The sequence below is a fragment of the Pseudopipra pipra genome, chromosome 12, assembly GCF_036250125.1.
Source record: "Pseudopipra pipra isolate bDixPip1 chromosome 12, bDixPip1.hap1, whole genome shotgun sequence".
Taxonomy (NCBI): domain Eukaryota; kingdom Metazoa; phylum Chordata; class Aves; order Passeriformes; family Pipridae; genus Pseudopipra; species Pseudopipra pipra.
This window is the reverse complement of record NC_087560.1, coordinates 6642849-6660362: the sequence shown is the minus strand read 5'-3', so window position 1 is coordinate 6660362 and position 17514 is coordinate 6642849. Positions and strand designations below refer to the sequence as shown.

Below are 17514 nucleotides of genomic sequence, written 5' to 3'. Positions count from 1 at the left end.
GAAGAGTACGTTGCCCCTTCCAGAACCAGGACTCTGCTCTTTGGATGGTTCCAGGAGCAACTTCCCAGTAGTTCATATGGTTTTAGCATCACATTTCTCAAAACAACTGACAGACATGTTATAAAGAGTTTAACTGCTGAAGTCCCTAATTAGTATAATGTCCCAGCTTTCCTGCAATGATAGAATAGTTTGCTCTGAGTTAGTGGACCTAAGTCTTTGTAGTAACATTTACTTCACACTTGGACAGAACTTGCATCTCTTTATCTTGCTGTTATAACCTCCTGTAAATCAGAGAGCTTTTTCCTCTCCATTTTCAGAGTGCAAGAAAGACAGCATGATCTCAGGCAAACAGGACAGAAAGCCATTTGGAGTTCCCATCTGCAAATCTCTTCATTCTGCTACACAGAGCATAAAGATCATGAGTATGGATGAAAAGAGAATTGCATGATTCAGGCAAGACAAAGTCTGAAGAAAGACATCTGTATCTGCATGGCTACACATTTCAAACCCATAAGAGAGGCTGTGTCATGCTGATGATTGATTTTCTTTCATCTAGCACTATCCAGCTTTATCTTTCCACACTACATTAAAAAAGACAGTGAACTATCATCTTATAATGAATTGTAGTATTCCTCATATGAACAAGAAACATCTCAGATAAGAGTCCAGCCAAATGAGATGTGGCAATCCACACCAGCAGCCACAGAGCAAACTGATAAAGCTGTGCCCATCATGTCAGCTCCTAAGAGTCACTGCAAAGTAAAAAAAAAAAAGAAAAGAAAAGAAAAGAAAGAGACTAAGCCTAAACTAAAACATTACACTATCATAAATTTAAACTTCAGGCTTTTTTATGGTATTGCTTTGGAAATATCTGTTTAATCCATTTCCTGACCCTTCTCTCTCTGGGTCATTACATATTAGGCATCAATCAGCTGACAATAAAAACTTACAGCCAAGCCCCAGCTCACAAACCCTGTAACTGCACAATGACACATGGATTTTAAAAACATAAGAGTCTGCATTGCAGAACTAGCCCAATCACTTATTTTTCCAGGCTTTTGCCAGTTGTACATTGCCATCAATGGGAAAAGAAGTTTGGATCAGTTGGACCAGATGATCTTAGAGATCTTTTCCAACCTTAATGATTCTAACGTTAGCATAATTATGACACTGCTTTATTAAGGCACCATATAGCAGATGGGGAATAACTCTGCCAACATTTAACTTTTCCCAGCTTGGTAATCAGGGTAGTTACTATTAATTCTTCTATGAAATGACCCAGCACACTCAATTTTCCACCCATATTGCACTCAAGGACAAAAAAGCCAGAGCTGGATGAAACAATCATATAATCAGCTGAACTGGTTTTTTTCAATAAATTGATTTACTATGTGGGAGTGTATGATCTAAGAACACACCATTTATCTTTGAATAAGTTGTAATCAATTCCAGTTATATTTTTTACTTCAGTATGATGAACTAAAAACCTGTCCCATCTGAAGTACCAAGTTTTTTCAATATGATCTCTCCCTCTTGGACACAATTTGTCTTTTTCTCTTCCTTTCTCAAATAGCTCTTATCTATAGTCTCCTAGCACAGCTTCATTTTAAATCTGCCCTGCTGCAAATCCTACGTTCTGTAGGTTTTCTGCATTGTTTCTTTTAAAGGAAACTGAGATGGTACCCCTCTGTGAGAGGCCTTGTCTGGCTTAGGTATTTGCTTGTTCACCATAAAATTAAACTATTTGCTCCAGTTAAACAATTTTGCTTCAATAGAAAAGTATCCAGAGAAAATCCAGTTCACAAAAAAAAAAAAGAAAAAAAAAAGAAAAAGCCTCAGACATTTGTATGTTTTATCTGTTTTACTGAACAAGTAAAATTGGGTTTACTGGATCAGTAAACTCTGAGGGGAATAAGGCTTGATTTAGACTTCCTATGACCTGGAGCAAGATGGAAACAACGGCAAACAAGTGTAAAATAACAAAAGCAATGTTTCAAACTTAAAGTAACAAAGTATTGGTACTGAGTGTCATTTCAGTGTCGCATGTTAACAATGAACGGAACGTTTTGTTTTTCCATCAGGAAGGTTAATCTGAACACTAACTCACATAGACATCAAGGACTTCATTTGTTGGGCCATCTGCTAGAAACGACTCCCCTGCAGTGCTGGAGATCTCGTTGGGGCGCCTGTAGGTGAACATTGTCCCACCACCTTCGTATCTCCCGGGCCGATCGATCGCCCAGTTCCCGTTGATGATGGACCGTCCCGAGCGGCTCCGCAGGGCTGCAGGGATGGGACACAAACACAAGGACTTGGGTCAGAGGAGATCACCTTCACACTCTGGTGCCCAACCAAACCCCCAGAGGAGCAGAGTACACTGTCAGGGATTCTCCAACGCCAAGGGACGAAGCTGCTGGAAGGAACAACTGGATTAGTGGCTCTGGAAAAAGAAAACCCCAAAGGCGACCCAATCTTAGAAAGCTTTGTCTGAACACTTTGTATGTTTATGCTGCAGGAAAAGAAAGGAGAATCAAAGACAGTTTGGAAAACTTTACCAAAGTTTCTCTGGTCACAGGTGGTCATGTGACTCTCAGTGAGGCAGCGGCACACGCTGAGCACGTACGGGTGCCAAGGAAGTGGTTTTCCTCCACTTTCTTCCCATTGAATTGATTATTTTGTGATTTAGGCAGAACAAAACACTGAGTCAGACACAGGAAATCAGTACATTACACAGTGTAGAAGCACCAAACAATTTAGGGACACAGGAATATCCTGAATTGCTAAAATATTCCAGTTATTCTTCATGGAGCCGCTTGGTCAGTGCCTCCATTTCCCTTTCAGAACAGGATTTTTTTGCCAGAACATCTGCAGGGCCCTGATCTGCAGCACAGTTTGGAATGATGAGCTCTCTTGCATAAGAAAAAGTGACTTGCAAATCAGATACTTGTCAGAGAAGGATAAAATATGGATCCAATATCCAGCTGGGCAGTGCATTCCCTTTGTTATCATGGGCAAGTCACTGCTTTAGTGACTCAGGTGCTTCTGTTCCTTCTGCTTCCTACTTCCTTTATCTGTTTATGTGACTAAGTCCTTAAGGTCAGAAACTCCTGCACATATATGTGCATAATTTTATGCAATATTGGTTATATATTATTTAAAAATATAGTAATATCTTGAGGCTGAAACCACATCAGACATTGTTTAAGCACACTGGAAATACACAACCCTTTCTCTAATATCACAAAAAAGTTTGCTGTTAAGTACAGACTTTAAAACAGACAACAAAATTTGCTAATACCCTTGGTTGTATATTGCTTGGTAATTTATGTTTTAAAATGTAAATTCAAGGTACAAGCTTTGAACTTACAAAAATTCAGGGTCAAGGATCCAGATATTCCAGAGACTGTTTCTTCTGTGCCATGTCCCAGCAACTGTGATACTCAGTTAAAATGCTCTCAAAACTACACACAACTATTCATGTTACTGGGAAAAACTTAAGAAGTCTACATGCATGGCCTAAATGATGGGAAATTAAATTTATGCCATTAATTCCAAAGTAACGCACATTAGAGAAGAAACTTAAATTGTTTGTACATATTCCAGACATCTGAATTGACTTAATTAATCAAGAGAAGCAGTCTTTCTGCTTTTGCTGCAGGCCTCTCAGTGAACACCAGCGTGACTGTGTGGAGAAAAACACCACAGAATGTCAGTGTAAAGGGACATCATGTTAGGATAGAAAAGGACAGCAAGAGAACCACCCTGCAAGGAACACTGTTCTTGTATATAAATATGTGATTTTAAGTGCAATACTACTGCCAACATTTCACAAAGCACGTCAACCACTCCACTACTCCTCTTTGACTACCTCCTTGTTGAAAGAAACCCTGTATTGTGAAAATTCCATAGTTACAGACAAAGATGCAGGCAAATATAGACATGTGGGTTAAAGGGTCACTACGAAATCCAGGGAATTGGACAGATCAGTATCTTCATGCACAGAGCAAGTTCTACCTTGGACCCTACCAAAGACTGAGCTGCTCTCCAGGCTCAAAGCCAATCCAGCAGAGAAGGACAGGACAGAGCATCCTGTGTGAAGGGACAGTGCCACTGCCAGTGTCCTTGTCTAAAGTTTAACATTGAAAGTCTTTTTTCCCCTATAGGAGGGGTTGCTGGTGACTACCCAACTATATAATTTGCTTAATATTGCTGAAATCTTTTATAGCAGATGACTTCATTGTGGTTTTTGATAAATTCTGTAAACAGTGCTTGGATACCACCACACTTAGGTCTCTTCTATGTCCTTACAATTGTTGTCATGAATAGAAGAGCAATGGCTCATTACACAAAGTGTGACTTTATCAGTCTTCAAACACCAACCAACTCCAGTTTTCAGGTTTGTCTGTGATTTCAAGTCAGCTTGCACTGGCTTGCCTTATGCAGAAACTGAGGTATGCAACACTGATGTATTATCTAATAACTAACAAACATCTGAATTGCAGTCACATGGGATTTATGAATCACTCCTGCACCAAACCAGTACTGTCACACCTCTTACACAGGCAAAGGACTCAGCAACCCACTTTTTCAAAGTAACTTTTTCATAACAAAGGATAGAAAAACAAATGTGCAATCTGCAAATTTAAAATTTAAATTAGTTTAGTCTTTATTATTAGTATCCCAATTTCTGCAAGAAAAAATTTAAATAGTATTGAATCTGTTTTTAAAGGAAAACAAGGTAGAAACTGAATACAATGGGTATAAAAGTAAACAATTTTATTTACAAGAGTTTATATTATTGCATTTCCTTCTTCCTACACTGTAAGAATTTTTTTTTTTTATGGTTCTGAACAAAATGTAAGATGTAGAAAGGTGAAGGATTAAAGCAGCTGCTAGCACCAGCTCTGAACCCGTGAGAAAGAAGCCCATATTGCTGACAGAGTTTACTTTCAAGGAAATACATAGGACAGGCCCTGGAGCACTTGTCCTGTAAAGAGCCTCAAGGGGTGAAGTTTAAGACTTGTAATTCTCCCTGTCCAAAATCCTCTATGGATTTGAGTGGACAGGCACCCACACAAACCTGGAGGGACTGAGTCATGGGAACTTCCCACCTTTTCAGACTTCACTGACACACTCACAAAACAGTCTCTGCACCATAAACATGAGCTGAAAAAGATTTTATACAACATTAGCCATGTAAACGGCCTCATCATTACCCACACAGGGCTGGGAGGAAAAATGATGGCTCACACACTGTTGCACACAGGTTAAATATGAAACCCAGCCTCATTGGTTACTTGCTATTTATACACTATTTACACTTGTTGCTTTTTAATTCAAGCAACTGTGGATTAAACACTTCTGCAGAATTTATTGGAGACTGGTTTTACGTTGGTTTATTAATGTGGAACACTTCCTCAACTTTATGGTCTGGGTATTTTTTCTTAGATTGATGCTAAACAAATAAATGAATTATCAAGAGCTCAGAAAAAAGCAAGAGCTGGCTAAGATTAAATTGTTATTAATAAGGAAGCTGTAGAAAGATGGCTGTCTGAGAAACTGCGAGCACATTAAACTTTCATTTCAAATCCATCATATGACAGATTTGAAAGAGGCCTCTCCATAAAAAGGGAAAATGTTCCTCTTTTATGTTTTGATCACTCTGCAGCTACCACCTCAACTCTGCCCCCTGAAGAATTTTTATGGTGCTAATATTTTTTGCCAAAGCATGAAAGATTATGAAAAGCTCTACCATTAATTCCTCATGAGGAATTTCTCATACAGGCTGTAGCTCATTTAATCTATCTTTCATCTTTGAAACGGCTTTTTAACTAAAACAGTGTTGTTTACAGTGGCCTTCAATAATGTTTTGCACGAGCAGTACAGAGTATTTCAGGATACAAACTCTGACTAGCATTTCCATATAAGCAGTTTGATATATTTTGTAAATGTCTTGCTGAATGACTCCCATTTTTCTAACCATATCTGAAGAGAAATATTTTATGTGTGGGCCTAATACCCACACTATTTGCAGTACACTTCCACCCAAAATAGGCACAGTACCAATAATAAAATGAAACCTCTCAAATCTGGCAACAGCACTAATATCCAGAGTAATACAGTACATTTTTCTGTCCTAAGGCCGTTCTGTCTGGGAGAAGTGTCCTAAGTCCCACTTAATTGCTTTACAAACCATAATAAGACTTCAGACAGACAGAATCAAAGTTATTTCCCATATACAAAACCGATGAAGGGTCTCTCATTTGGTCCTGACCCAAAGAGAGCGAGGCAGGGAACACTCCTCTCTGCTGGGAAGAGGATGCACGTCTGCAACTGTGGCAGTGGGAATGGGAGGGAAGGCTCGTGCTGCTGAAGGCAACTGGGAATGTCTTGGGGGTGATTTAATCCAGGGAACCTGGACAAGCTGCAGATGCACTCAAGGTGCAAGTCAAAGATTGATAAGACACTAAAAAGTTCTTTGATAAATGTCCTCAAAGGAGGCACCAAGAACAGGCATTTGGGAGAGGAGAGTGGGGCTCTCAAGCTGCATTTGTTTTGCAGCTGCCAATTCAACCAAAGCATCTGACAGGCAACTATCTTATTTTTACACCATTAGCACAATTTTTACGTGACACATCATATTTGGAGCGTATTTTTAATATTTTATTTTAATAAGCCTTTTCTTTTTTAGTTGCTGTTTCAGTTGAATTAGAATGCAAGAATATCTTGGCCATACCAGCTTTCTGTAGAAACAACACCACCTTCCCAGCATGTTTAAAGAAAATGCCCAGATACAGCTGCAGTAAGTAAGAAGACTAGTTCTGAATAAGCATTATGATCAAAGACATGAAAGAAATGCCCAATTTCTACTGTTTATGTTTCCTGCACAAAAATAAATTATATGGGGCTTTCGGAACTGAATCTAAAATACTCACACACTGGTTATAAAAATCAGAGCAGGATGGTGCATCTCGTGCTACCAAACCACCCAGATCCCCCTGGGCAATCTCCTGGGAGAATTCAGTTGGTTTCATGGTACAAACCATGAGGAACTTCACAGAAAGAGAAACTTGGAAGCGAGGGGGTTGTTGGAACAGTCCAATGAAATATGCACTAGTTCAAATGGATTCTCTGAAATAACTCCTTTCCAAAAGGATAGATATTTGCTGATTATTAGAATACACCTTAGTTACAGAGCATTAAGAATAAATTTGGCATGAACTGAATTATCTATTATTTGCCTCTGAGTTTTTGAGTTCAAACTCCTACTGAGGTCATGGCAAAGCTCCCACAGGACTCTCAGCTTAATTCAAGAAATATGAGTAGGGCTAAGATCTCATGATCAGCAAGAATCAAATGATTTTAACAATCTGATCCTACAAAACCCTTATTCCAGAGCCAACAGAGGATATTAGAAAATGGTCAGCAGTTCACTGACTGGGCTCTAAATTAGTATCAGACTGTACAAACCAAACCTGAAGACAGTGTCTCTGCAGGTTGAGCACCTTTACCTCTTGCACTGGATTTAGTTTCTTCACTGGCAAGTCATACAGGGTAAGGGTGCAGATCTCCTGTGACAAAAACGGGGCACCCTCTAACTTTGCACAGCTGAGGCAAAGGGTTGCTGAACTTCCAACTATCTTGGAAGTTCAAAGCCATTACTGGTCACTTGAACTGTCCCAAAAGGACACAGACTATAGAGTGGGACTCTCCACTGAGAAGTGCTAGATGACCTTATGTAACCCTCATGCAAAAGAATACTTTCCAACACAAATTTTAGGACAAAAACCCCCTGTGTTTGCCTCCACTCCTACTCAATCCAGGGAGGACCAGAAGCAAACATAATAAAAAAGTATAACATGACTTGTCAGGTGGTTTTAAGATCTGGACTGAAACCAGGAGTAAATCAGGTGTAGTGGCATTTTCAGTCCATTTTCAAAGCCTGGGAATCAGAACCCTCTGCACATGTATCCAAATTTTAGAGACTTACTCCTGTACAGGTCTGGGAAGCATCTGAAATTTTGAGTTTGTCTGACTACACAGCTACCCTGTAATATAGACCCCTATCCTAACAAACCTTACTCATTTTTTCACTTACTAGGAACTTAAAAATCTACTTCTCAGAAACACAACAAGCATCTTTGCTTACAGCTTTGAATAGCCTGGGCATATGCTTATTTTGCAAAGGTACTGCTGCATGTTATCCATGAACTGAGTAGTAGTCATAACATTGCAAATTAAACACGACACATGGTGTTTATTGCTAACATTTGCATTCAAGCAATTGCTTAAATATTGTTACAGCACACACTAGATAAAAGCACCAGATTGTCAGCACTATTACAAGGAAATGATAATTCGAGTATACTCTTCTTTCCAAGGAAAGGCTTATGAAGTTTCCTTTCTTATCTAAAATATTAATTGTAGACTTCAGATCAACAGCCTAATCCTGCTCAAGGAGTTGTTTTGATATTCTCCTTAGGGACCTATCATATTAAAGAAATTCTGCTCCATAAGGGAATAAATTTGAAACAGTGAATTGCATTAAACCAGTCCTGCCAAGTTTGTCCTGAGGTCCTACTTTGGCAGGTTTTATCCTTCCACCATGATGGTGTCAAAAAAAGCAAGTACAAAATATACAGGTTCTGCTGTCTTAGGTTTAATTTAAAGTTGTTCCATTTTTGAGGAAGCAGCCATCTTCTGGATGCATTTCCTAACGATTTTGAGAGCAGCAAATCCCACTATAGCTTTCAAAAGATTTGTGAATTTTTTTTTCCCACTTGCAAAAAACCCACAACTATTTACTTTCTTAAAGGTTTACAGTTAATCATTGCAAACAGAAATGCTCATTTTCTGCACTGCAGCAAACAGTCATTTTCCTTTTGGAGTCTTCATTAAACTGTTGCCCTCTAATTTCCCCTGCTGCTGCAGCTTCCTCTTCACTCAGTTATGCCTGTTCCTTTTTATGCTTCTGACTCCAAAAGCCACGGTGATGCACCAGCTCAAGGAAAATGCTGGGGCAACAAAGCAGAACAGACAAATAACTTCTGCTGCAATAAACAACATGGGCTTTGAGAAAAAAACACCCTGATTTGTCATACAGCTGTGCAACCTATTCAGGGCCAGGCAGGTTCAAATCTCAACAACTTCAATAAAATCTCCAAACGAATTGCAGATTCAGTCTGCACGTCACCAAAGGCAAGTGTCCTGAGCTTCTACCAGGGCAGGATGCAGGATTTCCCTGTGGTTTTTAACAGTCTTCCCTGCTAGGTATTAGTTACAGCCAACTGACACAAAAGCACATCAGCTGTTCTACACTTCCTCTTCTGTTGTGCCTTTTTGATGAGAAGCAAAAGGCAAGAAACCCCCTCTCTGAGCACAGTGTTCTCATTCTGACTTCTGAGCCTCTGGCACACACAACGTCCTGCAGAATAATCACACAGACATGTGACATTTGTAAAAGGTGATAACAGGGCATTTATTACCCTTCAGTGTCACTACTGCTCTCCCACACATCACACTGGATCCCAGTGGGAAGCAGTTTGCAACACTGAGAATACAACGACACACCTTTGGAAAACTCACAGAAATCGTAGTGTTACTCACTCAGCAAATGTTCTGCATCCTATCACCCAGCTGCCAGACTAACACTGCAAACCTCTGTCTGTACACAGCCTGCAGCTTTTGAAACAGGGAGTTCATGAAGCAGATTTGATGATGCAAATAAAAAGGTTAATTAAAGCAGAATTTCAGCATTTTGGTAATTCTTGCACTGCAAGGCATAAGCACTCCTTCTGAGTTGCATCTTTAGTTACATTTTCAGTTTTCTTCCCATTACTGCTTCCCTTCTTTAAAATTGCTCTGGTAAAAAGCCTTCTCCCATTTTTCAAGCAGGTGATTTTGAGTGACTGAAGACTTCTAATAATATTATTCCTAAGTACAAAACTAATAACACTTACATGATTCCCAAGCTTTCCATGGGGAGTAGGTTACTCAAAGGCAATAATCCCAAATGTTGAGATATTACTCTAAACAGCAGAGAATTAGAGAATACTCTAAAGAGTATTCTTACCCAGAGCATACAATTAGTTAGTAAAAGCATTTATTGTAGGACATATTAACATTTACTGGGAAAGCAAATGAAAGAACAAGAGGAAACAACAGAGATGAAGTTGTCTTTATGCTAGTGTTATGTTTATGAGGTCTCTAACACAAAAACCTGCTTAGTGCTCCTCAGCATGACAGGCTTTAATGAAGCCAGGAAGGTGTGGAGGCATTAATGCTACGTGCTGTTAATTACATATGCAAGTGTTGCACTGCATCAGGATCTCAATAACCACAATTAAAGATGCAACAACCTAGTTCTTCACTATGGGAGTTTCAATTTCCAATTTGTATCAAAGTAGATGGACTGCAATGAGTAAAAAAAGTCCTGTGAGAAATGACATCATTCCCAAACACATTTATTGCATTTTAGGAGTAGTCTATCACAGCCCCTACACTGGAGTTTGTGAGAGACAAACTGTCAGAAGGCAGCCCAAAGCTTGGGGAAGGTAAGAATCAGTGCAACAAAAACTGAAAATGAGCAGGTTCCATTATTCTGCAGATGAGCTGAACTAAAGGGGTTCACACAATTAATCTACACAACGACACTACATGATAAGAAAGATGAACTTTCCATTTGTTTTTACCTAGACATTCTCTATAACTACATACCTCAAATACATTTTACTAAGTACTATTAAAGACCTGAAAAAAGCTCCTGCTCTTTTAACTTGCACAGAAATTTCCCTTGACTTGAAGGGGCAGCAGTGAATGACTAAATTTCCAGCTTCACTAAAGTCAGTGTAAATATTCTGCTGTTGTCAATTGTATGTCATTTTACCATTGGTCAGGTCTGCCTGAAAATACCGAAGATGAAGGACAGAAGGACTGGCCCAAAAGTAGACTAAGAGAAATGAAATGTGAAGATAAAGGACAGCACTAAAACACACTAAAACTGGAGTAAAAATCCTGGATGTCTTGTAGCTGTACATAAACTATGTTAAATGTATATGCAGTTGCACATTTACTATTCTGTTTTCAGGAAATGCAGCACCTCAAATGGAGCTCCTGTGGTTCAGAAGAACAAAGGAATTCATCAGCAGGATCTAACTCAGAATTTTGGGCTTTTTTTCTATACAGAACTTCATAAAGCCCTTTCCCATTCTTACTTACACATCCTTAATTTCTTAATTTAAAGAAGGCAGGGCATAACTAAGGTTACAGTTTCTAAGTGGCAGTCTCAGGACTTCAGCTCTTACTGGGAACAACCAGAATTTCAGTCTAAGCCCAGTGAAAAAGCTTGGCTTGAATTCTTAGCAACATATGTCCTATCCTACCTCAGTAACATCAGGAAATACTCTCCACTGGCAATAGCTGTAAACCAATTATTTAGAAATATTTAGAATTATTTAGAAATACATAACAAACAACATTCAGGACTTGGTAGTCTCCAGGAGGGATACATTTCCAATATAGCAAGTGATATTTTAGGCATGCAGCTCCCACTGAATCTGCAGATTACAGTATTTGGCTTAGTTACATAATTTCAGTTGGAATCTGGTTCTTATATTTCAGAAGTTGATCGGAGTGGCTGTTAATGGCTCTGAACATGATAGCTGAGCCTTCTGGCACAGCTCAGCTGCACGTTACCCCAGCACAGAAACTCAGCTCACATTTGGCAAAAATCCTATGGGTAGATAAATGCAATTGAATTATCTTCTAATCTAGACATTAGTTCAGTCAGAAGGGTTAGATTAGTGAAATGCACATGTGTAAATACCCCACTCTTTTCTCCAGCTGGCATAACAAAAAATGTTTTGTACCTCTCTGCACTCCTGACAACTGCCAAGAACTGGAATAGTTGGATGACAGCTAAGCTAAAAAAGCAGATTGTGACATCTCTGCAGAAAAGAGCACTGTATCTCATGAGAATCAAAAGCTAAAGAAGAAAGAATCATAACAGCCTCTTTTGTTTGCTAAATAGCTTTTAGTCCTTGCAATGAAAAACTGGAGTTAATGAATACTCCTAAACTGTTTCGAATTTCAAGTGGAATTTCTCAAGAATTTTGGATGCTCTGTGTGGTAAAGTTGAATACTGTAACTCAAAACACACAGATCTGAGAGCACTCTTGGGTCCCCTAAGCCTAGCCATGAATTCCTCTGGCTCAATGTCTGTCATTGCCACTCTCTGGAGGCTTTCAGAGCCACTGTCTGATTGCAGGTCAGTCTGACAGAGACACTGGAGTCTCAAATACAGTAACATTGGGACCAGAGCCAACAACAGGACAGAGGAGAGATCTTAAATAGTTTTCTCCTACTGAACAGCAGACTGGAGCCTGAGCCCACAGCTCTCTGAGCTGGCCCAGCAGGGCAGGGAAAACTCAGAGCTGGGCCCAGCACACAAGTTAGATCAGGGCTGCACAGAGACTGAAGCCAAACTCAGATCAGAGGTTACTACGGGTGGGAAAGATTGGCTTTGACTAATTTGGTGGCCACTATGGTAAGGATACAGGTGCTTTGACATTAACTGATAGCAGATCCTCCTGAGTATTTAGCTCCCAGCAAAGAAAAACAATACAAATACCAGTTACAGACTGTCTCCATTTACCTGAGCACGCTCTGCCAGAACAGGAATTGCTGGCACAACAGGCGGGGTGGTCAGAGCAAAGCTGGACGTACAGCAAGTCGAGTCAGCACTGGGATGCACTTTCTCAGGCATTATTTTCTGGCTATAAAGGCTTGGCCCAGTATCACATGTTATTGTTTATGTCAGTCCACACATTTAAACATAACAAAGATGTCCTGGGATGGAACTGAGTTGATATTTATTTGACAAAGCTATCAAACCATGTGAAACACACGACTGATACCTGGAGATAAGCCCAGAAATGCACAGACATGACAAACCTAGAAATCATCACATTTTATTGATGACTTCTATAGCTCCAAGAACAACAAAGAATATGACTGTAATATTTCACAAAAAGCAGCACACAGGATTATTCCAGACACAAATCATTTCAGAGTATCACTTCTCATTCTATCACTGTTCTTTTTTTCCCAAGCTACCTATTAAGCTAACGAAGAAAAACTAAAAAATTCCCCAATCAACCTTTTTCATGGAAACACAGGAAAAAATATGGATTTGCAAGTAGTGAGTCTATGCCCAGATCACTAAGTCTGGCTAATTAATGGCAGTATTTTGTCTGCAGCGTAGATAAAACAGTGGAGTTCAGATTCCAAACACACAATAGAAAAAAATGAGTTAAGTACAACCAGGACAAACTACATAATTATTTTGCCATCAGGAACTAAATTTAAGTTTTTCCAAGCATATGTGGAAAGAATATATTAATAACAAGAAAGTTGCTTTTTTCTTTCTTTTAGCAAGAAGTTACTTATTTTCTACCCCCCACACTGTGCAAGCAGATCACTTGCAAACTGCTCTGCAGTTTGTTGCTAGTATTCCTAAAGTTTCATCTTCTGGACCTTCTGCACCAGTTCCAGAGGTCTCCTGATCAATACACTGAACAGAAATTGTTATATACAGGCTCTTAAACCATGAAATATGACTGAAATTAATTTAACATGCTGAACATTAAATATCCAACATTTCAGCAGCAAATTTCTAATTTCTCCTTTAAAATTCCATCTTGGAAAAGAAAAATCCTTCTCTTTATGTCTCTGATTAATTCTTATTAAAGTTTGATAAGCTCTATCTTCTCCTTTTAATGGAGTTTCTCCAGTATCACTTTTTCAGAACTATAAAAAGTGATTAGCTACAGCCTTTTGTTTAAAATTACTATACCCAAATAATTAATTACCTAAATTAATATAACCCACAGTCTATTTTTTTTCTGCATTTCAGACAGCATTTCTCACACTGTTTACATTAACAGTGAATTTAATTTTTTGTAAAAGTACATCCAGCACACCTAGTTCATACCGAGCTAGGAACACTTTTTTTTCCAAGTTTGAGATAAATAAGCAAGTCTTTTTATGAATGCTGTCTACCAGTAAAGAGCCTGTTAAATACCTACCCTCCCAGAAGTCATTTAAACTGGTTTCCTGTTATAAACACAAACTAAACAATTACTGTAATGTAACAGGTTACACATGTCTAGGAAATACTCTGTGCCACTGGATGATAGCACAGATCCTTCCCAAAGTCTTCAACTTTACACAACCTATTTCAATACAATTCAAGGCAAACCCAGGAGTTTTATCAGGGAGAGGGCAGACATAGAGAAATCAATCCTCTTAATCCAGTTTTTTTGTGGACTAGACCATAGTGATTGGCCTAATTTAAAGTGGTTACAGGCCCAGGCCGCTGCCAGGCCATAAACCCCAGCACTGCTGCTGCAGTTGTATTCCAGGGAGCAGGACCTTGGACAAACCCCTCCCACCCCCTGAGCCAGGAACAGAACAAGCTGCCACTGCTCTGGTGGATGAGCTGTTTATCTGCACAGCCTGTGGTCCTGTGGGAAAGGCCATGGCTTGGGAGAAGCTGCTGCCCAGCCCTGGAATATCTGCTGAACACCTCTGGTGGCCTGTGTTGAATTACGACTGTTAAACTGGAAGCACACATTGCATCTTCCAATTTACCTCTCATTCCTGACTAATGGAACACTGAAGAGGTCTAACTACTGACCAAAGAGCCAAGAACAGGTGTTTGGAGAGAAGAAAGTCAATTTAGGAGAGGCTTTGGGATCCTTCAGAGGTTGGGCCTGTGCTATGAGCACAGCAGGCCTGGAGGTCACTGCTAAGGTTTGCAGCCCTTGTGCAGCCATTATGTTATATAAAACAATTGGATTTGAGATACAGTCCTTCAATAAAGCTCTTGAGTCATCTACATTTACAAAAACGCACCAGAAAAGTTTGAACAAATTAACTGAACCAAAAAAGCCTTTATCAGAGATGATTATTAGCAGGCCAAGTAAACATCAACCCCCAGATACTTCCTTGATGACTTTTGACAGATATATAAATTCAGGTTAAAATATTTACTAGTGTTTTAAAGAATGTATTGGTAGAATGTTTTGTTTGAATGGGTTTTGGTATTTCCCTTTATACTGCCTTTCAATTAGCATCTTCTTCACTTTACTTTTTCCATCCCTTCTATTTCTTTTCTATTTACCTTCTCTATTTGTTTCTATACTAGCTGCCTAAAAAAATCTAATCTAAAACACAAACCCTGCCTACCTCATCCAAGGAAACCATAACCAGTTGATCAAACAACATCTCTTCCACTCAAGCCAATAAAATCATTGCAGACATCTGCACTGACAGTCTCTTCTGCTCAAAAATCCCCACCAAACACAACCTCAAGCCAACCCACAAGCAAAATCAACTGAAAAAGCAACAAAAAGGTTAAAGGAGATGTTCAACACTTTTCTCAAACACGTGATACAAACACACTGTTTCTTCTCACTTGTAAATGTACCGTGAAGAGAAAGGCAGTGGGGCTTCCTAAGAGCTTTCCTCAGTCACTCCATTCCAGAACAGAGGGATGGTGGGTGCCTCAGCAAAACTGAGCTCCACATTAACCACTCTGGGACACAGCTCAAGATCTTCAGTGCACTGATCAACAGTCAATAATGGTTTCCAAAGCTTACTTAGGCAGGGTAGGAATAATAATGCAGCAGAAAAAGGGCAGCACACAACTGAATTAAATTTCTAGAGGATAAAATCTTCTATACCTATTGCCCAAAAGCTGCAGCCTCTCACTGGGTGATTGGCAAGCACACACACAGGCCCAGGAGCCACCCACAGATCCCTGGCAAAGCCTGGGCAAAACCAAGAAATATTCCTGCACTCTGAGGTGTCTACAACAATCTCCACTGTCCCCCTGGTTGCCAGTGACCAAAAAAGACAGTGTGTTACTGGAACCTTGCCTTGAGGTAATGTACAAAACAGATCAATCATTTATTCAAGAGCTTTTCTCCCATTCCTGAGCTCATTTCTGCCTGCACTAAATAGGAAGGCACCACAGGACTGATACAGGGAAAGCTACACTTCTTGTTTAAATTGCAGACTGAAATACTACTCATAGTCTTCAATATGATATTTATCTGTCTTCTCTTAAAAAAAAAATCACTGTTTAAATGTTTCCAAGTTCACAACCCACTCAATTAACAATTACTTTACTTCCAAATCAAAGATCATTCTTCCATTGTTTAAGGACCATAAATCCTAGGGAAAATATCTGACCATGAACTGGCAATGTGAACTCGATATTAAAGATCTTGCTGGACAATACTGATATACACATATTTCAAGTCCAGTGGGTTTCAACACTGGGTATTTTTTCATTTATAATCCTATCACAAATCCACACAGTGACTTCAGTGGTTAACAGCATTTTTCCTGATTAACTTCAGTGAAGACAGAAACAAACCCCACCCTAAAAACCAAAACACAAATTGGTTCCCTTTACAAAGACTTACTGTCAGATACAGTTTAAGATAATGGTCACTTGAGAGACAAAGGAACTTTTAGTAATCCCGTGGAGAGATAAAATATTTTCCATTTTCATATTTGGTTATATCCACAAATACCAATGACTTTATTTTGTTTTGCCTTTCTTTTCCATTCATTTAGTGTGTCTTTCTCTTCAGTCTGTCTCACACAAAATCTTTACCATCTGTTTCCAAGTGTATCTTCATTATAGGCATTATTACTTTCATGATTATTAGGTTTTAAAGCTCTTTATTCAAATCAGGGCTTACTCCATACTGCTTTACTTCCCAAGCAAGGAGCCAGACCTTCCAGTTGATGTGCAGAGCCCAGGCCCAAGGAAATCAATGGCACCATTGTAATTTCCAGGCTGCACAGGATCTGCCCCTGCTTGTTTGAACAGCAGCTTTTCTACGTCCACAAGCACGTAGGCATAAAAGTCTGCTCAAAGTTCAAAAGCAGTTTTAAATTTTGTGCCCTTCTTTGCAAACACTTCTAAAGTTATTTAGGCAATAGAAAAAAACCATTTATCCAGTTAGGCTCCAAAAAAGGTTAATACAGTTCATTGCAGTAGGTGCTTAATGGGCATTTTCAGGCTGTTCCTTATCCTGCTCACAGGCTCGTGAGGATCCAATTAATTAATGTCAGAAAAACACTTTGAAGATAAGATGCACGTTCTGTGATGATTTTCTCAAAGAACCAAGGAGCTTTTGTTTCAACAGCCAAATTCTGGAGGGAGGTACGAAACACAAACCCATGCAGTGGTGGGTTTGGGCAGAAATGGAGCGAAGGTGAAGGAGAGCAGCTTTGCACAGCAAGAACTTTTAGTCACTTCCCACTTTCTCTCTGGAAATACTTACCATGCTGAATGGATTTTAAACTCTAAAAAGTTACATTGCTATTTATGATTAACTTTAGGAGGCAGTGTCTTGAAATAGTCCTGGAACATCTTAGTGATCTACTGAAGACTGAGAAACCTGGGCAGCTCTGCTGATGCTCACAGGCACCAAACCA

At 39.4% G+C, this 17514-nt stretch overlaps 1 protein-coding gene across 1 annotated transcript in view; it reads right to left on the bottom strand.

The window, feature by feature from the left end:
- THSD4 (thrombospondin type 1 domain containing 4) overlaps positions 1-17514 on the bottom strand; it is a 279492-nt gene that overhangs the window by 28105 nt on the left and 233873 nt on the right. The window contains exon 9 of the mRNA XM_064668708.1: positions 2108-2283. Coding sequence (XP_064524778.1) covers positions 2108-2283 — 176 coding nt within the window. The remainder of the gene's footprint in view (positions 1-2107; positions 2284-17514) is intronic.